Source organism: Salvelinus fontinalis, chromosome 15 (assembly GCF_029448725.1).
Source record: "Salvelinus fontinalis isolate EN_2023a chromosome 15, ASM2944872v1, whole genome shotgun sequence".
Taxonomy (NCBI): domain Eukaryota; kingdom Metazoa; phylum Chordata; class Actinopteri; order Salmoniformes; family Salmonidae; genus Salvelinus; species Salvelinus fontinalis.
This window is the reverse complement of record NC_074679.1, coordinates 22,214,332-22,240,606: the sequence shown is the minus strand read 5'-3', so window position 1 is coordinate 22,240,606 and position 26,275 is coordinate 22,214,332. Positions and strand designations below refer to the sequence as shown.

The window sequence follows — 26,275 nt, the reverse complement described above, 5'->3', positions numbered from 1 at the left end:
CTTCATTCCTGGAATAAATAAGTGTACCAATGCATCAACAGGGTTTCAAACACATCATGGGAGTTGACCATTGGTCTGATAACCAACCATTTCTGTTCCTGGGACAAAGCACCAATGCATCACACCCAAAAGTGAGAAATTAACTATTGTGTAACGTCCTGACCAGAGTTCTTATGTGTTTTGCTTGTTTAGTGTTGGTCAGGACGTGAGCTGGGTGGGAATTCTATGTTGTGTGTCTAGTTAGTCTGTTTATGTGTCCAGCCTAATATGGTTCTCAATCAGAGACAGCTGTCAATGTTGTCCCTGATTGAGAATCATATATAGGTGGCTTGTTTTGTGTTGGGGATTGAGGGTGGTTGTTTCCTGTCTTTGTGTTTTGTCTGCACCAGCTAGGACTGTGACGGTTAGTTTGTTTTGTCATTTTTGTATAGTGTCTTGTTTTGTGTTAATTAAATAATGGAAAATTACCACGCTGCACATTGGTCCTCAGATCCTTCTCGCCTCTCCTCGTCTGAGGAGGAGGACGACCTAGACTGCCGTTACATATTGTTTAACGGTGCAACCATTGAAAATAAATTTGCATGATGATACATAAGGGTTCAATATTATATGCATTTGTAAGGGCATTTATAAATTGTTAATAGCTGGAGTGGCTCACTATTTGGCAAACACTGACTGGCTATCACACTATTTTTACCAATTTGTTATATATTATGATTAAATAACTGGTAATAATGTAATTACAAACCCTTTATAAACCCTTTACAAATGGAACCTTATTGTAGGTTATACATACCTTCTAATGAGTATGAATACTTTATACTATAGCAGTAGATGCACTGTAATGCCAACAGTGTTTCTTTTTTTCGCATCCCCAACCCAAATGATACCAGAATGCTCATAATGTCAATGTTTACATCATTAATATAAAAGTATTTTTCCATGTTACCTTGGACCCATTGTTCAGAGAAATCAAGGATTCTTGCCACCATGATGGGTTTTCTCGCTCCAGAATAGAATAGAGGTGTAGCCTCATCTGTACTTCAATAACGTCTTTCTGTTTACATCTTCAAAGCTGTCGAAGACCCTTTCAGAGTGCTTCCTTTCTTCCTCACTGTGGTTTTATTCTGCAGGCGTGGGGATGTTTAATGATTGGTTCATGAAGAGTTTGATTCTCTGTTTCAGACTATGTATTGCTCTGCTGGGTCATATAATGCTTTGTACCTTGTAAACATAGAGAGATGTGCAATCAAACATGTTCTATTGCTTGCATAAATGGCACTGGATCATGGATGAGAATGAAAGTTTGGATAATTATTTCCCCTAATTTGCAGTTCAGTTGCCAGGGTCCATATCTGTATTCTTCTCTGGAAGGGAAAAATATGGTTTTGTCGCTCAGTATGCATAAACTGTTTGTGTCTTTGCTGTGTGTTGTCCACAAAAGAAAATGAGAGCAATTATATTCGTCTTAAATACAAATAGTGTGTATAGTTCCATAAAAAGGAGTTGTTTGGCCATTCTGAAGTTATTCTGCATATCAATGATGTTCTGTGTATTGACCCGATATGTGGTTTCAAAGACTTTGCTCATACTTCAGCTCCTGTCACCAAGGATTAGAATGAAAATAGAGTGAAAATATATGACATTAGATCCAGTGAGAAAAATACCCTTTTAAAAATGGTCCTTGGGTGGTATAGTGTTTCCCCAGTTGCAACTCTTTCAGTGTAGGCTATCTCTCCACCAACTCACTGTTGTCGTATACAGTACCAGTCAAAAGTTTGGACACACCTCTCATTCAAGGGTTTTTCTTTGTTTTTACTATTTTCTACATTGTATAATAATAGTGAAGACATCAAAACTATGAAATAACACATATTGAATCATTTAGTAACCAAAAAAGTGTTAAACTAATCAAAATATGTTTTACCCACCCTTTGCCGTGATGACAGCTTTACACACTCTTGGCATTGTCTCAACCAGCTCTTTTGTTCACTCACCTCTAACTGGTAGTGTTTGACTTCCCTGCAACAGGAGTGGGTAATTTAGGAGCACTGTGTGAGGTTGTTAGATCAGTGAGGCCCAAGCAGGCACCATTCTTTGCAGACCCTTAACAGCAAATATGTGGTAATGATATTGTCTCCAGCTGGGTAATAACACACAATTCAGCCTGCCAAATATTGCAGTCGCTGGAAAAATGGAGGTGGGGAAAAAAAGAATTACACTGAAGTACTGGAGGAAAATGACAGTAGAAATGTCTTCAACCTGAAGTGGCATATTGAAAAATTCAAATCTGCCAGACACTGCATGAGCAACAACACATTTTCCCCCTTGCAGTATGTAGTCTTGGAATGCTGATATGTAGATATAAATGGAATTTAGCATTCTTTATTTTGCTTCCGTAGTATAGATATTCAGCATGTTCCCATCATTTAGACCGTTAATGGTATAATTAAATAGACCATGACGGCTGAATCAGCCTTGACCTCACTGTTGATTATGCTACACTGCTATAACTGTCAACACCACCTAACTCAATGGCCAATCAGTGGTGTGCTGGGGCTGGTCCCCCTGCTGCACTGTGAAATTGAGGCATGTGATCCTTAATGTGTGTGAAGTAGACAAGGCCTTGACACAATGCCCGAAGCCTCAGGGGGTTTCCTCTGCCCAGTCTATTAGCTTCCCGCTGGGCTTGGGGCTGCATGGGGCTGGGCCTGCCTGGGACTGGTACTGCCTGGACTTATTCCCAGGGATAAATTGGGATAATAGCGTTATACTCATGCCTCTTAGACGCAGGCTAACAACCGTCCGTACCTCACAAGTCCTCAACTGGCAGCTTCATTAAAAAGTACCCGCAAAGACCAAGAACGCATCAAAATCCACAAAGAATCAACATTTTGCAGTGGCCATTCGAACCCTCAAATGCTGATGCTCCAGATACTCAACTAGTTTAAAGAAGGCCAGTTTTATTGCTTATTTAATCATCACAATAGTTTTCAGCTGTGCTAACATAATTGCAAAAGGGTTTTCTAATGATCAATTAGCCTTTTTTAAATGATAAACTTGGATTAGCTAACACAACGTGCCATTGGAACACAGGAGGGATGATTGCTGATAATGGGCCTCTGTACCCCTATGTAGATATCCATAAAAAATCTGCCGTTTCAAGCTACAATAGTTATTTATAACATTAACAATGTCTTCACTGTATTTCTGATCAATTTGATGTTATTTTAATGTACAAAAAAAAGTGACCCCAAATTTTTGAACGTGAGTGTATGTAATGAACAATGGTACTGTCACATGTTTAGCAACTGCTTGTTGTATGAGGAATTAATGCTAATAATACAGTTATAAGAATGATTGTCATGCGTTGATATGAATCAGTCCAGGTACCTCTGGACACACCAATCAATGGACTGTGAATGTGGATACTTACATTGGGATCCGGAATTATTGGATCCTTTGATAAAGATGTGCAAAGAATGTTTGAGACTAACACAATTGCTCAGAGAAAAATAATTTGTTTAACATGTAATAAAACAAGTTCTAAAAAAGATGAGGGTCAAAATGATTGGATCCCCTGTTTTCAATATTCCAGCACCCTCCCCTTGTGAAGATAATGACACTGAGCCTTTTTCTAAAATGTTTTATGAGATTGGAGAACACATTGGGAGGGATCTTAGACCATTGCTCCATCCTTGATATCCTGCACTTATGGACTTCCCTCTTCAATTCAAACCACAGGTTTTCAATGGGGTTCAAGTCCGGAGACTGAGATGGCCACTGCAAAATGTTGATTCTTTGTGGATTTTGATGCGTTCTTGGGGTTATTGTCTTGCGGCCAAGTTTTCAAGCTCCTGGCAGAGGAAACAGGCGAAGGACATCAAGGATCTGGAAATATCTATATGGAGGAATGGTCTAAGGGGCCTCCCAAATGTGTTCTCCAATCTCATAAAACATTTTAGAAAAAGGTTCAGTGTCGTTGTAACGGCAGATTTCGTCTTCAGACGAAGAGGTGTAGCAGGGATCGGACCAAGACGCAGCGTGGTAAGTGTCCATGTTTTAATAGAACAAACTGAACGAGACACAAATACAAAATAACAAAGTAAACCTAACCGAAAACAGTCCCGTGTGGCACAAACACTGACACAGGAAACACAAAAGAACTATGGTCAGAACGTGACAGTATCTCCCCTTTTGCAGCCGGAGTCCGCACCCCCCTAAGGTGCGGACTCCGGCTGCAAAACCTGAACTTATAGGGGAGGGTCTGGGTGGGCATCTGTCCGCGGTGGCGGCTCTGGCGCAGGACGTGGACCCCACTCCACCATAGTCTTTGTCCGCTTTAGTGTCCTCCTAGGAACGGCGACCCTCGCCGCCGACCTAGGATTGGCAACCCTACTAAATTGCCCCACTGGACTGAGGGGCAGCTCCGGACTGAGGGGCAACCCCGGACTGAGGGGAAACTCCGGACTGAGGGGCGACTCCGGACTGAGGGGCAGCTCCGGACTGAAAGGCGGCTCCGGACTGAAAGGCGGCTCCGGACTGAGGGGCGGCTCCGGACTGAGGGGTAACTCAGGACTGAGGGGTAGCTCAGGACTGAGGGGTAGCTCAGGACTGAGGGGTAGCTCAGGACTGAGGGGTAGCTCAGGACTGAGGGGTAGCTCAGGACTGAGGGGTAGCTCAGGACTGACGGGCAGCTCCGGACTGAGTGGCAGCTCCGGACTGAGTGGCAGCTCTGGACTGAGGGACAGCTCCGGACTGAAGAGCAGCTCCGGACTGAAGAGCAATTCCGGCTCTGGCAGCTCAGGCGGCTCTGGCAGCTCCTGGCTGACTATCGGCTCTGTCAGGTCCTGGCTGACTGACGGCTCTGGCAGGTCCTGGCTGACTGACGGCTCTGGCAGGTCCTGGTTGGCTGGCGGCTCCTGGCTGGCTGGCGGCTCCTGGCTGGCTGGCGGCTCCTGGTTGACTGGTGGCTCTGGCGGCTCAGGACAGACTGGCGGCTCTTGTGGCTCAGGACAGACTGGCGGCTCTTGCGGCTCAGGACAGACTTGCGGCTCAGGACAGACTGGCGGCTCTTGCGGCTCAGGACAGACTGGCGGCTCAGGACAGACGGGAGACTCTGGCGGCTCTGGACAGACGGGCAGCTCAGGCGTGCCGAGGCGCACTGTAGGCCTGGTGCGTAGTGCCGGAACTGGTGGTACCGGGCTGGGAACATGCACCTCAAGGCTAGTGCGGGGAGCAGGAACAGGGCGTACAGGGCTCTGGAGACGCACAGTAGGCTTGGTGCGTGGTGCCGGAACTGGTGGTACCGGACTGGGTACACGCACCACTGGGCGAGTGCGGGGAGCAGGAACAGGGCGTACTGAAGCTCTTGAGCGCCGAGCCTGCTCAACCCTACCTGGCTGAATGCTCCCCGTAGCCAGGCCAGTACGGCAAGGTGGAATAGCCCGCACTGGGCTGTGCTGGCGATCCGGGGACACCATGCGTAGGGCTGGTGCCATGTACACCGACCCGAGGAGACGCACTGGAGACCAGATGCGTTGAGCCGGCTTCATGGCACCTGGCTCGATGCCCACTCTAGCCCGGCCGATACGAGGAGCTGGAATGTACCGCACCGGGCTAAGCACGCATGCTGGGGACACCGTGCGCTCCAACGCATAACACGGTGCCTGACCAGTACGACGCCCTCTCTCTCCACGGTAAGCACGGGGAGTTGGCTCAGGTCTCCTACCTGGCTTAGCCACACTCCCCGTGTGCCCACCCCCAAGAAATCTTTGGGGCTGACTCTCGGACTTCCATCCGCGCCGCCGTGCTGCCTCCTCATACCAGCGCCTCTCTGCCTTCGCTGCCTCCAACTCTGCCCTGGGACCGCGATATTCCCCTGGCTGAGTCCAGGGTCCTTTGCCATCCAGAACCTCCTCCCAAGTCCATGAATCGTGTGTCTTTTGCCGCTGCTGCTGCTGTCCTTTACCACGCTGCTTGGTCCTTGGTTGGTGGGTGTTTCTGTAACGGCAGATTTTCTCCTCTTCGTCTGAAGAGGAGGTGTAGCGGGGATCGGACCAAGACGCAGCGTGGTAAGTGTCCATGTTTTAATAGAACAAACTGAACGAGACACAAATACAAAATAACAAAGTGAACCTAACCGAAAACAGTCCCGTGTGGCACAAACACTGACACAGGAAACACAAAAGAACTATGGTCAGAACGTGACAGTCATTATCCCCGCAAGGGGTGGGTGCTGGAGTTTTGAAAATAGGGAGCCAATAATTTGTACCCCTATCTTTAGATTTTTTTCATTACTTGTTAAACAAAATTAATTTTCTCTGAGCAATTATAATTGTATAAAATAATATAGTTGTAAAACACTTTGAGCATACTGTCACTTTCTGACCTAAGTTCCTTTTTTATGTCTTTATTTCAGTTTGGTCAGGGCGTGAGTTGGGGTGGGCATTCTATGTTGTTTTTCCATGTTTTGTTCTGTTGTTAGATTTCTATGTGTTGGGCCTAGTATGGTTCTCAATCAGAGGCAGGTGTCAGTCGTTGTCTCTGATTGGGAGCCATATTTAGGTAGCCTGTTTTTCATTGTGTGTGGTGGGTGGTTGTTTCCTGTTATGTATCTGCACCTTTCGGGACTGTTTCGATTTTTGTTTGTATCATTCGCTTTGTTATTTTGTATTTTTTTGTGTTCAGTTTTAATAAATTAAAATGGACACTTACCACGCTGCATATTGGTCCGATCCTTCTTACTCCTCATCTGAAGAGGAGGAAAGCCGTTACACATACAATATAGCTCAGTATTTTTATGATTTATTCTAGTCTTTTTGTTTATCTTTGTCAAGGGTTCCAATAATTGCGGAGCCCACAGTATATAGGACTATGGATAGTTTCAGTTGATTTGTTCAGCGGACTGTGGACACGTATACGGCTGTGGCTAATTTGAGTTGATTTGTTTTACTCTGACCAATCAATAGGAAACCACAATAGACTATGATTGTCTGAAAAGGACAGTTTCTCATCACAGTAAGTAGCATAGTGTAGTAGTTAGTGATCAATAGCGTATCAAAGGACTTCCTGCTTAAAACACCACCACCTACACACACACACACAATATGCCCAGTCTCTTTCCATTGACTTAGGGATTGTAATGGATAGAGGGTATCAAGGGCTGGCCCGAGGCAGATACAGAGGCCTCTAATCGCTTCATCAAGCTCGTCCTGCACTTGTTCTGCACAGCCTTTTCTCTCAACTTCCACACAGTGTCCATGACCTTCGACCCTGCCATTGAGGCAACAGCCGCTGTAGAAAAGAAAAGAGAGCACCCCTGCCCTTATTGATATGTTATACTGAGAAGAGTATTGTGCAAGAGGAAAATAAATTAGAATTCAATGTAAAAGGTAGTCTAGCCTTGATACTGTACAGTTAGGAGAAAATGGAGGTACATTGAAATGGAAGAATTCATTGAATTTTTTCGCTCATGAGGTGAACCAGGAATTTAAATAGGTTCAATCTGAGAAGATCAGATTGGCCTAACACATACCGATGGCCTTAAGTTATTGAATTTGGTTGTAAAAAATGTTTATTTATTTATTGTATTAAAATAACCTATTTTTCCTAAAACCTTCTTATTGGAATTAAATTTATGTCCCTGGCCACTCTTGAAAACTTGACTTTCCTACAGTATAACAACACATTACCCATTATCTGAATATTAGCTAAAGTATATTTCCATACATGTTTTTCATTGGCATGTACTCAGTCAGCTGACATGCGTTGGAGGAAGAAGCTCCTCCCTGAGTGGTTGTTTTGTTATCTGTCAATGATGTAACGCTAATGGCTGTACACATTCCCCATGACTGGCAGTGACCACTATGAAGTCTGAACACTGCAGGAGGGGAAAAAAGCAATTTCATGGTTCATTCCATGGTTAATGCGCTGCTGTAATCTTTTGAGAGCCCTGTCTTTTTGTTTAAGTTTAGCAGAATAAAGGGTTGAACTATCTTAGCTCGGTCCAATTAATCACCAGGCTAAAAGGTGCTGGGAGGCCATCCGGTGTGACTTGGTACAAGTAACAAGTTGTGATGGTTAAGGGTGAATGTGTGAGAGAGAAAGCCTCAGAGAAAGGGAGTAGAGAGAGTCAGTTTATAAGACAGGGATATGCCTTTTGATAGGTGAAATGTGTGTCTGTGTATGCTGTTTGCATACAGTTAGGTAAGCCTCTAATTACTGGGAGGTGCATTAGCTCTCAGCCACACTCCATCATTTCTGCTTCATTTTGTCAGAGGAGAGGACAGAGGAGATGCACTCACCTGGAGGGTTGTGTGGTTTAGTGCTGCTCTGATTACCTCTGCTGTCTCTTTGACCATAGGTGAGAGGATAAGGCCAGGTAAGACAAGGTGGGCTGTCTGAATACACCATTTTTATTTATTTAACCTTTATTTAACTAGGCAAGTCAGTTAAGAACAAATTAGCCCCAAATGAGCTGCAGAGTGGAGCAGTACCCACCGCCATTGTGAGTTGATCATGTGCTGGGTATCAGGATACGACTGGGAGTGATGAGCTGTACCCACCACCATGGTGAGGTAGTCGTGGTGGGTATCAGGATACGACTGGGAGTGATGAGCTGTACCCACCACCATGGTGAGGTAGTCATGCTGGGTATCAGGATACGACTGGGAGTGATGAGCTGTACCCACCACCATGGTGAGGTAGTCGTGGTGGGTATCAGGATACGACTGGGAGTGATGAGCTGTACCCACCACCATGGTGAGGTAGTCGTAGTGGGTATCAGGATACGACTGGGAGTGATGAGCTGTACCCACCACCATGGTGAGGTAGTCGTGCTGGGTATCAGGATACGACTGGGAGTGATGAGCTGTACCCACCACCATGGTGAGGTAGTCGTGCTGGGTATCAGGATACGAGTGGGAGTGATGAGCTGTACCCACCACCATGGTGAGGTAGTCGTGGTGGGTATCAGGATACGACTGGGAGTGATGAGCTGTACCCACCACCATGGTGAGGTAGTCGTGCTGGGTATCAGGATACGACTGGGAGTGATGAGCTGTACCCACCACCATGGTGAGGTAGTCGTGCTGGGTATCAGGATACGACTGGGAGTGATGAGCTGTACCCACCACCATGGTGAGGTAGTCGTGCTGGGTATCAGGATACGACTGGGAGTGATGAGCTGTACCCACCACCATGGTGAGGTAGTCCTGCTGGGTATCAGGATACGACTGGGAGTGATGAGCTGTACCCACCACCATGGTGAGGTAGTCGTGCTGGGTATCAGGATACGGCTGGTCCCTTTACACCTGTTGGGCACATCTCAATTAGCTGTCATAACGCATGTATCCTCTCTCTTCTAGGAACTAGGTTATAGTCGCTCAGGGCGTGTTAAATATGGAATGAGTTCAGGTAGATTGTGTGCCCATGTCGACTTTTTGATTTCCTTTTTACTATTGTTTTCAGACAGAAATAGTAAAAAAACAAAAAAACAGTACCTAAAGAGGTCTCTATAAGTTTGTTGATCTCCATTTTGTTTTTATGATGTTAATCAGATATGAATTTTCATGAACGCACCAACGACACTTTCTAATTCTTCTTCTCTGGAGATCAACAGAACACTGAAGCTTCACACTGAACAGTATCATGAAGCTATTTAAAGCCTTCTTCAGCTCTTCCCCTCAGTCAGTTTTCACAGTGTGTTGTATTATGTCTGTTATCTCTTTGTTATGGGAGTGTTTATTTGTTTACATGAGAGGGATTGGAGGTTTGGTGATCTGAGCAAATTGCACAAAAAAGTACTTCAGATGGGAATTACTGTAATTAGTGTGCTCTTAAATGTGGAACGCTCTCCTAATGTTTTTGTTTACCTCAGGCGGCTGATCTGTGCTCTGGGAATGCGTAGGGGGGCGGCCCACTGGCAGGTTAAAATCACTTGTCATGCCAGAGATCGTCATTATGAGATTACAATTGGTCAGTGTTGAGTAACAATCAACACAGCTCCGGGCAGACACTTAACAAGCCTGGTGTGTGTGTAGGGCCTAGTGTTTTTGTGTGGTAATTCTGTGTGAGTGTGTTTGCCGGCGGGATAATGTGAATGTGTATGTGTGTGTGTGTTCATGTGTTTTTGTGTGTGCAAATGTCTATCAGTGGGTATAGGACTGGCTTAACATTTCATGTTGAAACATGTTCCTTGACAATAGTGAGAGTCAATTATAAGAATTTGCTGGTGTCCTCAGTTATCAAGCAAGTGATTATATTTCACAGGAAGATAATATCCAGGTAAATTAAGGTTTCTATTTAATTTAGGCCTAGTTGCCGCATCTCCATTTCAGATCGTCTAACAATTTAGATCTTATCAAGGATTAGCGTGGAGATATTACCCCTAATTTAAAATATTCGTATCTGCATACTAGGCTGCACACAGCTTAAGGATCCATGCTTAGAAAACATGATATCCTTACAGAAAAGAAAAACAATTAAGCCCTCACACATTAAAGGCTCAAAGATTATATATATATTTTTAATTCATAAAGTTTCAATGCAAACTTGACAATCCATTGGGAGGAAGCATTTACTTGAAGAGTCTTTGACAGAGACTGAGAGAAACCTGATGTGTGTCAATAAGAAAGAGAGAGAGGAAAGGGAGAAAGAAGGAAACAGCGGAAGTTGAGAAATTGTGAAATGGGAGTTGTGCTTGTCAGGTGATTGTGTGACAGTTTTAATGTTGTGTTTGTTTAACATGTATCTCTTCCCAGACTCTCCCCACCTCCTCCCTGTGCTACAGCTAAGCTCCAGCTTCTGAAGTGGAGACACTTGAAATGCTGAAAGTGACAACATCTTAACATAAGCTGAGGGGAAACTGAAAGTCAGTGCTTACTTGCAACCAATCCCCCCTCTCACCCCTCCTGTCCTGCCTGCCACCCCCTACTCCAACTCCCAGCAGCCCACACTGTAGCCATGCTGAGTAGCTGTGACACCCTGGCCTGGTCTCTACAATAGGAAAGTTACAGGTAGAGATTAGGGAAGGTGATTGTTAATGATCCTAAAAAGTTGAGTGAAAGGTGCGGGAATCTCTCGCAGCCGTGGCCGTGATTGTTCCCCCCTCGGTTCCCAGTCGCAGGTGCGTCCAAATAGAACTGGAACCATGTAATCCGCCCAAATCCAGCGTCTTCCGAGGAGTGTAAACCAGGAATGTTCCGCGGGGTCAATGGATTATACAGAATTCATGGTGGTAGCTTGGCTTGAGAGGCAGAATTAGAGGAGAAAAAGGGAGAGAAGGCTGAACTGGTTTTGTATTAAAATGAGCTTACCAGGTGGTCCCAGAAAAGTGGACACAGTGTGTCAAGTAAACTGAAAAGCCCCGGGTGTTTGCTGTTTATTGGCTGGGGGCCTGGTAAGGAGAGGGGCTGGCCAGGGAGGTGGCACTGATGTGGCCATTGAGGCCTTAGTGAAATGTCTGTCAGGCTTGGTTTACCACAATCACAGCAGTGATTAGGCTTCTTTTGATGACAGGTTTAGTTTTCTGTCCATTGGAGAGAAAGTGAGAATGGAGGAAGGAAGGGGAGGTGAGGGGGTTGTTGGAGTTGTAGTTTGGGTTGGGCGTTTACGCAGCGGTGTAAGAAAGGGGGCGGAGGCTGGGACGGCATATTAATGTCGTGCACCGGGGGCCCAACGTAATTTCCCAGCAGGTCACAGGGTCAGGTTTGTATTTAGTTAGAGGTAATGATCTCGTTAGGATCTGAATGGACCACCGTCTAAGCCCATTCAGAGGAGCGAGTGTGCCTCCCTTCCCCCTCTCCCTGCGTTGTGTGGGCTTACACAACCCATGAACTGTGATTAATGGACTTCCAGGGCTTAATAACTTGCAAAACAGTATTAAACAACGGAGGCCCGGGACAATCAGAGAGGGACCCAGGCGGAGTAGGAGGTGGTTGTAAACATTGGCCAGCACAATTGCGATGCATGGAATTAACTAAGATGGATGCTCACAATGCTACAGCTGGCAACTGGCAGGGAGCCTGCCTGAGAGAATGCTCCATTGCTGCTTCCAGGTGGCCCAGCCCAGGCCTGGCCTTTTCAGTTTGGTAAGTGTTAAAAAATAAAGGGAGAGAAAGGCTACATTTGTGACAGGGAGACAGTGAGAGAAAGCCATTGAGCAGAAACAAGAAAGAGATTAAAGAGCAGAGAGAGTGATCAGCAGAAAATGGGAGACATATTCAATGGAACAAGTAACCCTTGACATGCGGGCACAAATATGAACGCTTTTGTTTCTGTTTTTAATTTAGAGCCAGGATGCAATAGTGGGAAAATAGGAATACTGACACCCCACACACACACACACACACACACTTGTCCTGACACCTCCTACATCTCCTGGCCTCCTCGTCTTCTTTTTCCCACCCTTGTGTCCTCTCGTCTAAATACAAATGAACCCAACATGAAGTCCTGAGTAGTGGTGTCTTCAGAACTCCCTCTCCTCTGTAATGTAGCTCTTCTTTTCTCTACAGCCCCAGTGTGCATTTTATGCCAGTATAATGTATCTCAAATTTGTAAATATAAGTAATGGAGACCACTTGTGCCTGAAGGACAACACTTTTTAATGGACAGGACTAGTCTGTTGTACTTACTCTTTCAGAATGCTGTTTAGAGTGGTTTGTGGTGGTTTAGCCTGCTTTTGATTTGATTTGATTTAATAAATTGGAAATAATATAACCCTGATCTTTAGCATTTTGAAGTTGAAGCTTCTCTACACAATTCACACAGTTAAACATCTACATCTTTGTCCTCATAAAACATATTACAGGGATAGTGTTCTCTTTGAGAATGAATGAACAGGGCTGGAGTGTTTGCCTGGTAGAGATGCCTATAATGAGAACTTCATTGGAACAGTTTCAGTAATAGGTATTGGCATGAAGCAACACAATTGCACAGTGTGTGTTCAATTATAGGCAATTATGAGACAATTTGGGTAGTGTTTGATTAGAGCACGAACAGGTACTTTCTCTCATCATAAGCCATGTGAGATAAATGTTTTTTTTTTTTTTTTTACAAAGACAGCTATGCAGCGGGAGGGTTTTGTTTGCTTTTGAGGCACGGTTAAAGAGGATTAAATAAAATATATATTGTATGTTATGCTATGCATGCTTGTATGCTATGCTTGATTTGTCATTTATTGATCATTTTGAAATAATTAGATGGTGACAAATATTAGTACAAATATTCAATACTACAAATACTACAATACTACAAATTCAATACTACAAATACTACAAATTTGAATGCTCTCGATAATCATATCAAAGTATATTTGTCTGCCTTCAGGCCAATTTCTTTGTAATATAGTATTTCTATTTTATAAATATAAATGTTGCATTTTATGTAAAATATGTTGGGTTCTCTAGAGGTTCTCCTTGTGTGATGAAAAATGAATAATACTTTATTTCTAAGTTGAATGCTGGAATAGAGGCCTTTGTCCTTATTTGGCCGTTTAAGAAGACAAAAGCTTATGATTTTCTCACTGTCTTCATCTTGGCCAACATTAGAGGAGTGCTGAATGGATGGAGAGAAGAGCTGATGCTGTTTGACATTCACTTCAGTGTGTTTGCACTGATCTGGACTGTGACTAAACTCTAAATGTGTGACCACAGACACACAGGTCCTCCTAATCTGAGAGAGAGAGTTGTGTGACTTATGATGTGTGTGTGTGACAGAGATTTGTAACTATGGTTTTGTGTCTGTGTGTACATATTGGCGGTCTACCTCAGTCTGTCTCTCCCGTTCTCTGTCTCTCCCTCTCTGTCTCTCTCACATTCTCTCTTTCTGTCCCTCTCTCTTCCCACAGCTGTCGCCTGGTCTCCTACACCAGAGTGTGGTCCAGTGGGGACCTTGACGCGGCCGAGTGGGATCCACTGCTGTGCTAAGCCTCTGACTCACTGCTCTGCTCCCCCAGCTCAGCAACATCATGAATAATGGATCGGGGAAATACATTTATCTTTTAATGGCTATGGCACCCTGGCTAGGACTGTTCAGCTTGGCTGGGGCTGAGGGGGCGGCAGGCCAAGGTTCATACTTGCCGATTGTCTCTTGTCTTTTTGAAGTTGGTAACTTCTTAGTGTCCTAGAGAAGTGTAATCAGGCTTGAATCGGAGGGTCATTTTTTGAAGGAGCGGTCATCCTCAAGTTTGCCAATGGGAGGCTTTGCTTGCCGTTGAGTCAGTGCAATAATTATAATTCCAGCGGTCGGTTGTTCTGGAATTGTTTTAGCATCTACATTACTTTCTGATTGTGATGTGTGAACTAAAAACATTGAGTGACGAGATCTGTCATTAGGTCCTCGCATAAATATTGTAGAGGGGTTGTGAGTGTGCCTCTCAGTTGGTTCAAAATTACTTTAGATTTTTTTTTGTGTGTGCAAATTGTCTTCTATGAAGTTGTGGTAGGGGAGGCATATTGAGTTGTGGATGTGTAGTCAGCTGTGACACTATGAATTAGGCCTACTCTGCCATTGACTCCAAAATGAAGCTGTAGCCTTGAGAAAAATGCTCACAGATTGTATTATGCTGAGAAAATGAAGCTAGGCATTCATATTTGTCTCATCTATTAAAAATGTATATTTTGAAACCTCTGAAATGGGGTTATTTTTGTGATGGTAAGAAAAGAATGGCCATGGGGACTCGTTGAGTATTTTTTTGGTACTTTATTTAATGAGTAAGCCTTGGACAAGTAAGCCGTGTCTGAGCCAGAACGGCCCAATAGTTATTTATTGAGCTGTAAAAATGTAGAAAGAAATCATGGAGCAATGAAATAATACAATTATAATGTGGTTGCTCCACCCATGCCATGCATGTACACATCGTGGTGAATATAAACTAAAAACAAAATACAAATAATTGCGTCGCCAAATAAAGGATTTAAATATCAAATAAAAAGAATCTGTTTCCAATAGATGGGTTTGCTGATAACGTCACAAAATTGATGATCGTGCATAGATGGGGCAGAAGTCAGTGTGTTATGATTCTGGAAGGTCAGACTGCTAGAACCAATGACAAGAAGCTGCCATGTGGGGAATCGTAGGTCGCTCGTTTCAGCATGTTGTATCTTGTTCTTGATACCATGTCTTGTTTTGAGGTGTTTTGACTGTTGTCAATGCTAATATGGCTAAATGCGTTAGCTAGCTAACCAACAACTGTCCCAATGTATTTGAGAGACAACACATGCTCATTGTGGAGAGGAAATATAGTTTACATGTCAACAATCCTTTGATTCTAAGCAAACCCGGCCTGTTTTGCTCCACGGTTGCGCACGCATCGATTTTGTTGCTAAACAACCCACCTGTTTATGAAGCACCTTGTAATCTTACATCCAACACCAGGCCATTAATGCATAATTTAGCTGTGCACCCTAATGTGGGAATAATACAACTTGCTCTGTTTAACTAGGATGAGGAGGATTTACATGGTAAGGGGACACCCTCCATCCATGCTACACCCTCTCTCAATGCTCCACCCTCCCTCCCTCCCTGCTCCTCCATCCATGCTCCACCCTCCCTCTCTCAATGCTCCACCCACCCTCCCTCCCTGCTCCTCCATCCATGCTCCACCCCCCTCTCTCAATGCTCCACCCTCCCTCCCTCCCTGCTCCTCCATCCATGCTCCACCCCCCTCTCTCAATGCTCCACCCTCCCTCCCTCCCTGTTCCTCCATCCATGCTCTACCCTCCCTCTCTCAATGCTCCACCCACCCTCCCTCCCTGCTCCTCCATCCATGCTCCACCCCCCTCTCTCACTGCTCCACCCACCCTCCCTCCTTCGTACCTACCATGCTCTATCCTCCCTCCCTCTCTGCTACTTCCTCCATCTCTGCCCCACTCTCTCCTCCTGCAACCACCCACCCTCCCTCTCTGCTACTATCTCCATCCTTGCTCCTCCCTGCACACCTGCACCACCCTCCCTCCCTCCTCCACCCTCCCTGCTCCTCTGCCCCTCCCTCCCTGCTCCCCCGTACCTCCCTCCCTGCTCCCCCGTCCCTCCCTCCCTGCTCCCCCGTCCCTCCCTCCCTGCTCCCCCGTACCTCCCTGCTCCTCTGCCCCTCCCTCCCTGCTCCCCCGTACCTCCCTGCTCCCCCGTCCCTCCCTCCCTGCTCCCCCGTCCCTCCCTCCCTCCCTGCTCCCCCGTACCTCCCTCCCTGCTCCCCCGTACCTCCCTGCTCCCCCGTACCTCCCTCCCTGCTCCCCCGTCCCTCCCTCCCTCCTCCACCCTCCCTGCTCCCCCGTACCTCCCTGCTCCCCCGTACCTCCCTCCCTGCTCCCCCGTACCTCCCTCCCTGCCCCCCCGTCCCTCCCTCCCTGCTCCCCCGTACCTCCCTCCCTGCTCCCCCGTACCTCCCTGCTCCCCCGTACCACCCTCCCTGCTCCCCCGTCCCTGCCTCCCCGTCCCTCCCTCCCTGCTCCCTCGTCCCTCCCTGCTCCCCCGTACCTCCCTGCTCCACAGCTCTACATGGTGGCCCATGGGAAGGTAAATTATTTTTCTTTAACCCTCCGTCTCTGTAATCTGATTCCACAAGTCCACAAGACCCTTTCAGAGGAAAGAATAAAGGAAAATCGACTGTTTTATAGAGGACGTGCTAAACCATGCTAGTACACGAATGTCACTGTCTAATTACAATACAGAAATAATCTTGTGCTTGCTAGATGCAGGCCTATTAACTGTCATTGTTTAAAAAAAATATTTTTGACACCTTGACAAAATATTTAAATCTCCAACTTTAGAATGAAGTACAATTTCATCATCTTGAGAAAATTCCCTATGTTGGAGATAATTACTATAGTCTGTCTTCCTGCAAGGTTGTGTTCTTGCAAATTCATGTTATTTTAGCTCTAGTTTTATCAGTGCTAATTATTATCACAATGAATCCAAGTGAAAGGAATACATGAATGAATTCAGTGATGTGATATAGCCTTGAAGTGGGGTATTGAATGTAAAAGTCAGTGTCCAGGTGTGCAAAGCTCTTAGACTCACCCAGAAAGACAGCTGTAATCGCCAAAGGTGATTCTAACATGTATTGACTCAGGGGAGTTAATACTTATTTAAATTAGATATTTCTGTATTTCATTTTCAATAAATGTGCACCAAAAAAAAGAGAAACAAAATGGTGCAGTTTGAGGCCATGTGGCGAAGAGTGATGTGGACGCTGGAGATGGGGGTGTGAGCAGGTGGGTCTGGGCAGGGTGATGTGGACGCTGGAGATGGGGGTGTGAGCAGGTGGGTCTGGGCAGGGGGATGTGGGCGCTGGAGATGGGGGTGTGAGCAGGGTGATGTGGGCGCTGGAGATGGGGGTGTGAGCAGGTGGGCCTGGGCAGGGTGATGTGGGCTCTGGAGATGGGGGTGTGAGCAGGTGGGTCTGGGCAGGGTGATGTGGACGCTGGAGATGGGGGTGTGAGCAGGTGGGTCTGGGCAGGGTGATGTGGACACTGGAGATGGGGGTGTGAGCAGGTGGGTCTGGGCAGGGTGATGTGGGTGCTGGAGATGGGGGTGTGAGCAGGTGGGTCTGGGCAGGGTGATGTGGGCGCTGGAGATGGGGGTGTGAGCAGGTGGGTCTGGGCAGGGTGATGTGGACGCTGGAGATGGGGGTGTGAGCAGGTGGGTCTGGGCAGGGTGATGTGGACGCTGGAGATGGGGGTGTGAGCAGGTGGGTCTGGGCAGGGTGATGTGGACGCTGGAGATGGGGGTGTGAGCAGGTGGGTCTGGGCAGGGTGATGTGGACGCTGGAGATGGGGGTGTGAGCAGGTGGGTCTGGGCAGGGTGATGTGGACGCTGGAGATGGGGGTGTGAGCAGGTGGGTCTGGGCACGGTGATGTGGACGCTGGAGATGGGGGTGTGAGCAGGTGGGTCTGGGCACGGTGATGTGGACGCTGGAGATGGGGGTGTGAGCAGGTGGGTCTGGGCACGGTGATGTGGACGCTGGAGATGGGGGTGTGAGCAGGTGGGTCTGAGCAGGGTGATGTGGACGCTGGAGAGGGGGGTGTGAGCAGGGTGATGTGGGCGCTGGAGATGGGGGTGTGAGCAGGTGGGTCTGGGCAGGGTGATGTGGGCGCTGGAGATGGGGGTGTGAGCAGGTGGGTCTGGGCAGGGGGATGTGGGCGCTGGAGATGGGGGTGTGAGCAGGGTGATGTGGGCGCTGGAGATGGGGGTGTGAGCAGGTGGGTCTGGGCAGGGTGATGTGGGCGCTGGAGATGGGGGTGTGAGCAGGTGGGTCTGGGCAGGGTGATGTGGACGCTGGAGATGGGGGTGTGAGCAGGTGGGTCTGGGCAGGGTGATGTGAACGCTGGAGATGGGGGTGTGAGCAGGTGGGTCTGGGCAGGGTGATGTGGGCGCTGGAGATGGGGGTGTGAGCAGGTGGGTCTGGGCAGGGGGATGTGGGCGCTGGAGATGGGGGTGTGAGCAGGTGGGTCTGGGCAGGGGGATGTGGGCGCTGGAGATGGGGGTGTGAGCAGGGTGATGTGGGCGCTGGAGATGGGGGTGTGAGCAGGTGGGTCTGGGCAGGGTGATGTGGGCGCTGGAGATGGGGGTGTGAGCAGGTGGGTCTGGGCAGGGTGATGTGGACGCTGGAGATAGGGGTGTGAGCAGGTGGGTCTGGGCAGGGGGATGTGGGCGCTGGAGATGGGGGTGTGAGCAGGGTGATGTGGGCGCTGGAGATGGGGGTGTGAGCAGGTGGGTCTGGGCAGGGTGATGTGGGCTCTGGAGATGGGGGTGTGAGCAGGTGGGTCTGGGCAGGGTGATGTGGACGCTGGAGATGGGGGTGTGAGCAGGTGGGTCTGGGCAGGGTGATGTGGACACTGGAGATGGGGGTGTGAGCAGGTGGGTCTGGGCAGGGTGATGTGGGTGCTGGAGATGGGGGTGTGAGTAGGTGGGTCTGGGCAGGGTGATGTGGGCGCTGGAGATGGGGGTGTGAGCAGGTGGGTCTGGGCAGGGGGATGTGGGCGCTGGAGATGGGGGTGTGAGCAGGTGGGTCTGGGCAGGGTGATGTGGACGCTGGAGATGGGGGTGTGAGCAGGTGGGTCTGGGCAGGGTGATGTGGACGCTGGAGATGGGGGTGTGAGCAGGTGGGTCTGGGCAGGGTGATGTGGATGCTGGAGATGGTGGTGTAAGCAGGTGGGTCTGGGCAGGGTGATGTGGGCGCTGGAGATGGGGGTGTGAGCAGGTGGGTCTGGGCAGGGTGATGTGGACGCTGGAGATGGGGGTGTGAGCAGGTGGGTCTGGGCAGGGTGATGTGGACGCCGGAGATGGGGGTGTGAGCAACTGGATCTGGGCAGGGTGATGTGGACGCTGGAGATGGGGGTGTGAGCAGGGTGATGTGGACGCTGGAGATGGGGGTGTGAGCAGCTGGGTCTGGGCAGGGTGATGCAGTCGTTTGTATGTAGATGTTTTTGATTCAGGCTGTGAATTCAAAATGTGGAATAAGTCAAGGGGTGTGAATACTTTCTGAAGGCACTGTATGTACAGATGTATTAAACATATTAAAAATAAAAAACAGAAATACCTTATTTACAAACAAATTCAGACCTTTTGCTATGAGACTCGAAATTGAGCTCAGGTACATCCTGTTTCCATTGATCATCCTTGAGATGTTTCTACAACTTGACTGGAGTCCACCTGTGGCAAATTCAAATGATTGGACATGATTTGGAAAGGCACACACCTGTCTATATAAGGTCCCACAGTTGACAGTTTATGTCAGTGCAAAAACCAAGCCATGAGGTCCAAGGAATTGTCCGTAGAGCCCCTACACAGGATTGTGTCGAGGTACAGAACTGGGGAAGGGTACCAAAAAATGTCTGCAGCATTGAAGGTCCCCAAGAAAACAGGGGCCTCCATCATTCTTAAATGGAAGAAGTTTGGAACCACCAAGACTCTTTCTAGAGCTGTCCGGACAATGACCCTAAGCACACAGCCAAGACAACGCAGGAGTGGCTTCGGGACAAGTCTCTGAATGTTCTTGAGTGGCCCAGCCAGAGGCCAGACTTGAACCCGATCGAACATCTCTGGAGAGACCTGAAAATAGCTGTGCAGCAATGCTCCCCATCCAACCTGAGAGAGCTTGAGAGGATCTGCATAGAAGAATGGTGAGAAACGCCCCAAATGCAGGTGTGCCAAGCTTGTAGCGTCATACCCAAGAAGACTTGAGGCTGTAATCGCTGCCAAAGGTGCTTCAACAAAGTACTGAGTAAAGGGTCTAAATACTTATGTAAATGTAATTATAAAAATATATGTAACGTAACAAAATGTGTAAAAAGTCAAGGGGTCTGAATACTTTCCGAATGCACTGTTCATATACTGTAGGTAGGTGGAAAGTGACTCGGCACCAGGTTAGATAATAAAGATTACCAGCAGTTAATGTGATGAGTCAAAAGAGTTGGTCAATGAAGGTAGCTCTTTGGTTAACTATTTAACTAACTATTTAGCAGGCTTATGGCTTGTGATAGAAGCTGTTCAGGGTCTTGTTGGTTCCAGACTTGGTGCATCGGTAATGCTTGCTGTGTGATAGCAGAGAGAACAGTCTATGATTTGGGTGACTGTAGTCTTTCACAATTGTTAGGGCCTTCCTCTGACACTGCCTGGTATAGAGGTCCTGGAAGGCAGGGAGTTCGGTACCAGGGATGTAACACTCACAACACTGAGATATTTTTGCTCTGTACTCCCTATACCCTACCCCAAAAAGTCAGGCTGCGGCTCCCAGCAGTACCTAGACAACAGTGCCTGAAGCCTGGGGGCTGTGTCCTGATGCCTGGGTGCTGGAGTCTGGGTGCTGGAGTCTAGGTGCTGGGGCCTGGCCAGGGACTCCTCAGCTCCCTGTTCTTTTTTATGGGAGGGAGTAGAGCTGAAAGCACCATTTATCATCACTTGTGTGGGCAGCGTCACCACGGCAACGCTCAGGCTGGCAAATGCCACTGCTGGGAATACTAATGAGGTACTTGGCAGGCCTGTTGACGGCAGAGAGGCCAGAGCTGCTTCTGCTGTTGTTGTGCTGCTCTGTGCTACAGTAGAGAGGTAAACAGGCCAAAGGAAATCAATTAAGTGTTTCCACAGTGTTTGGCATGCGCTCTAATCTTGGGTGCCACATTTAAAATAATACAGAGATCTGCCTTTAATACCCTCCTCTGCCTTCTGCGTGACAAAAACAGCCAGGGAACAATAGACAGGGAAGGAGACAGCAGAGCTGCACAACAACACTGAAGCTTCACTAATTCTACAATTCAACACTTCCAAAATAGAAGAAGACTGTAACGGCTTTCTTCTTCCTCCTCTGATGAGGAGTAGTAGGAAGGCTCGGAAGACCAATGCGCAGCGTGGTACATATCCATAATGACTTTTAATAAGAATGAATACGACAAAATACAAACTAACAAAGTGAAACAAAAAGGAAAACCGAAAACAGTTCTGTCTGGTGCACACACAAAGACTGACAACATCCACCCACAAAACCCAACAGAAAACAGGATACCTAAATATGGTTCCCAATCAGGGACAACGATTGACAGCTGCCTCTGATTGAGAACCATATCAGGCCAAACACAGAAATAGAAAATCATAGAAAAACTAACATAGACAACCCACCCAACTCACGCCCTGACCATACTATAACAAAAGACAAAACAAAGGAACTAAGGTCAGAACGTGACAAGTACCCACTATTCTTTTCTTTCTACTCTGTATGAGTTTATGGTGGAATTTATTCATGAAATACTGAACTTAAGTAGGGACTTCTCAACTTTCCATTTATTCATACATTCATATTTTTCCCACTTTGTTAACAGCTGAAGGATATCCCCTGTAATAGACACTGTAACGTAGTAAAAGTGTACTTTTACAGTCCTGCGTCTCTATACTTTTAACTAGTTTACTTTTTAAGTAGTTGAGTGTATAGTGAAGTGAGTTTACAGAGGTGATCTGAGTGTCGTCATATCCTCCAGTGAGTAGCCGGAGACAGTACGACCCTGTAGTTCACAGGAGAACTGGATTGGGTGCTCCTGCCTTCCAGGACTCGTCAATAACTCTCAGTCTTAACAGGGCCGCCTTCAAATTTCCACCTGACAGATTAGGGCTCTCCTTCCTCTCTCCTCCTTCCGCTCTCTCTCTCATATGAAACAGTGTGGTGAATAAAGTGGGCTGGAGCATGCCTTCTCTGCTCATTGCCTCTATTGATGCAGCCTCTTTGATCGAGCAGGGTCTAATCAATTCTTCAGTAGCAGGAAGATGGAGGTAAAATCATTTTCAGGCAAACCCTTCAAATGACTTGTCATTAATTTACCTCTTTACTACCACTTGTTTCCTCAGAACGAGCTGCATTTTCCTCTGTCTAATAGTGAGTTTGTGCTCCTGGGATTTCATGGGCTACTAAGTGTAGGGAGGAGGAGAGAGCGAGAATGCATGTTGGTGTGTGTGTGTGTGTGTGGGTGGACGCACTGTGTTTGCTCATCCTTACAGAGTCACTTATTAGTGCTAATTGGGAGGGACAGTTCAAACAAGCACAGAGGAGTGGTTGTCACACAAGCGTGACATGGGTGCAGAGAGGCAGGCAGTGCCGGGTGCTCTGCCCAGCTCCAGCCCACCCTCTTCCCACACCCAGCTACCCTGGTCCGCCTGGCTCTCCCTGGCCCCCGGCCCAGCACCACAGAGTGGCCACAGAGTGGGCTCTTTGTCTGGACACGGCCATTAGCAGTCAGCAGACTTCAGAAATGTGACCAGGACAAGCCAGTGGACAGAGGCGCAGACAGACACACGGCTGTCTGAGACACTTAGGAAGTCAACAGCTGACGGAAGAGCCAACACAAAAGACGAGCTGCTGAAGCCTGGGAAGCGTGATCTGCATGTAATATACCACCCACCCTACCTACTCTCCACTTTCACTTCTCACACACACACACCAGAGCTCTACTACATTAGTGCCTTCATTAATGCTGGTAGATGCGGTGAAACACAATATCATATGAAAGGCTTTCCCTCTGCCCTGAACCCCTGTAGTTAATAATAAATCAACCCATTCAGTATCGACGCCGGCACCTTTTCTCTGAACATCCTCCATACCATTATTTATCATGGGTTTTTGCTAAAAGATGCTAATTTCAAGGATTATTTACAACTATAATAGATGCAATTATATTCCTCACGAACCGGTATAGCCTAAGGTATAAGCACCAATTAGTAACTGGTCATTATCTTGAGCATTTGCAACTGGGAGTAAAGTAATAGAGGACCATTCTGTTGCCTGCGTGAGCAGAGAAATTGCTGTAGTGCTGTTGTAATTAGAGAAGGTTGTTTACTTCCAGTCTAGAGAGGGTGTTATATTCAATGACACTTGCCATACAGTTCTCTGGCCCCAGATATAACTCTACTGTCCTCTGGCCCCAGATATAACTCTACTGTTCTCTGGCCCCAGATATAACTCTACTGTCCTCTGGCCCCAGATATAACTTTACTTCCCAATTCCCCCAGATATAACTATACTTCCCTCTTCCCCAGATATAACTATACTTCCCTCTTCCCCAGATATAACTGTACTTCCCTCTTCCCCAGATATAACTCTACTTCCCTCTCCCGCAGATATAACTCTACTTCCCTCTTCCCCAGATATAACTCTACTGTCCTCTTCCCCCAGATATAACTCTACTGTCCTCTTCCCCCAGATATAACTATACTTCCCTGTTCCCCCAGATATAACTCTACCCTCCTCTTACCCCAGATATAACGCTACCCTCCTCTTCCCCCAGATATAATTATACTTCCCTCTTCCCCAGATATAACTATACTTCCCTCTTCCCCCAGATATAACTCTACTTCCCTCTTCCCCCAGATATAACTCTACTTCCCTCTTCCCCAGATATAACTCTACTTCCCTCTTCCCCAGATAACTCTTCCCTCTTGCCCCAGATATAAGTCTTCTTCCCTCTTCTCCCAGATATAACTATACTTCCCTCTTCCCCAGATATAACTATACTTCCCTCTTCTCTCAGATATAACTATACTTCCCTCTTCCCCAGATATAACTATACTTCCCTCTTCCCCAGATATAACTATGCTTCCCTCTTCTCTCAGATATAACTCTACTGCCCTCTTCCCCAGATATAACTATACTTCCCTCTTCCACAGATAACTATTCCCTCTTGCCCCAGATATAACTATACTTCCCTCTTCCCCAGATATAACTATACTTCCCTCTTCTCCCAGATATAACTCCACTGTCCTCTTCCCCAGATATAACTCTACTGTCCTCTTCCCCCAGATATAACTCTACTTCCCACTTCCCCCAGATATAACTCTTCTGTCCTCTTCCCCCAGATATAACTCTACTGTCCTCTTCCCCCAGATATAACTCTACTTCCCACTTCCCCCAGATATAACTCTACTGTCCTCTGACCCCAGATATAACTTTACTTACGTCTTCTCCCAGATATAACTCTACTGGCCTCTTCCCCCAGATATAACTCTACTGTCCTCTTCCCCCAGATATAACTATACTTCCCTCTTCCCCCAGATATAACTCTACTGTCCTCTTCCCCAGATATAACTCTACTGTCCTCTTCCCCCAGATATAACTATACTTCCCTCTTCCCCCAGATATAACTCTACTGTCCTCTTCCCCAGATATAACTCTACTGTCCTCTTCCCCCAGATATAACTATACTTCCCTCTTCCCCCAGATATAACTCTACTGTCCTCTTCCCCAGAGATAACTCTACTGTCCTCTTCCCCCAGATATAACTCTACTTCCCACTTCCCCCAGATATAACTCTACTGTCCTCTGGCCCCAGATATAACTCTACTTCCCTCTTCCCCCAGATATAACTCTACTGTCCTCTTCCCACAGATATAACTCTACTGTCCTCTTCCCCCAGATATAACTCTACTCCCCTCTTCTCCCAGATATAACTATACTTCCCCCAGATATAACTCTACTTCCCTCTTCTCCCAGATATAACTATACTTCCCCCAGATATAACTCTACTTCCCTCTTCTCCCAGATATAACTATACTTCCCCCAGATATAACTCTACTGGCCTCTTCCCCCAGATATAACTCTACTTCCCTCTTCTCCCAGATATAACTATACTTCCCCCAGATATAACTCTACTTCCCTCTTCTCCCAGATATAACTATACTTCCCCAAGATATAACTATACTTCCCTCTTCCCCAGATATAACTATACTTCCCTCTTCTCTCAGATATAACTCTACTGTTGTCTTCCCCCAGATATAACTAAACTGTTTTCTTCCTCCAGATATAACTCTACTTCCCTCTTCTCCCAGATATAACTATACTTCCCTCTTCCCCAGATATAACTCTACTTCCCTCTTCCCCAGATATAACTATACTTCCCTCTTCCCCCAGATATAACTATACTGGCCTCTTCCCCCAGATATAACTCTACTGGCCTCTTCCACCAGATATAACTATACTGGCCTCTTCCCCCAGATATAACTCTACTGTCCTCTGGCCCCAGATATAACTCTACTGGCCTCTTCCCCCAGATATAACTCTACTGTCCTGTTCCCCAGATATAACTCTACTGTCCTCTGGCCCCAGATATAACTTTACTTACGTCTTCTCCCAGATATAACTCTACTGTCCTGTTCCCCCAGATATAACTCTACTGTCCTCTGGCCCCAGATATAACTTTACTTACGTCTTCTCCCAGATATAACTCTACTGTCCTCTTCCCCCAGATATAACTATACTGTCCTCTTCCCCCAGATATAACTCTACTGTCCTCTTCCCCAGATATAACTCTACTGGCCTCTTCCCCAGATATAACTCTACTCTTCTCTTCTCCCAGATATAACTATACTTCCCCCATATATAACTCTACTTCCCTCTTCTCCCAGATATAACTATACTTCCCCCAGATATAACTCTACTTCCCTCTTCTCCCAGATATAACTATACTTCTCCCAGATATAACTATACTTCCCTCTTCCCCCAGATATAACTCTACTGTCCTCTTCCCCCAGATATAACTCTACTGTCCTCTTCCCCAGATATAGCTCTACTGGCCTCTTCCCCCATATATAATTCTACTCCCCTCTTCTCCCAGATATAACTATACTTCCCCCAGATATAACTCTACTGTCCTCTGGCCCCAGATATAACTTTACTTACGTCTTCTCCCAGATATAACTCTACTGTCCTCTTCCCCCAGATATAACTATACTGTCCTCTTCCCCCAGATATAACTCTACTGTCCTCTGACCCCAGATATAACTTTACTTACGTCTT

General features: G+C 46.8%; 1 protein-coding gene across 1 annotated transcript; it reads right to left on the bottom strand.

The window, feature by feature from the left end:
• Positions 1–8,453: 8,453 nt before the first annotated feature.
• LOC129812090 (histidine-rich protein PFHRP-II-like) lies at positions 8,454–9,266 on the bottom strand. The gene has a single exon (XM_055864039.1). It carries the CDS (start codon positions 9,264–9,266, stop codon positions 8,454–8,456), a length of 813 nt encoding a protein of 270 aa, XP_055720014.1.
• Between the last annotated feature and the right edge of the window lie 17,009 nt (positions 9,267–26,275).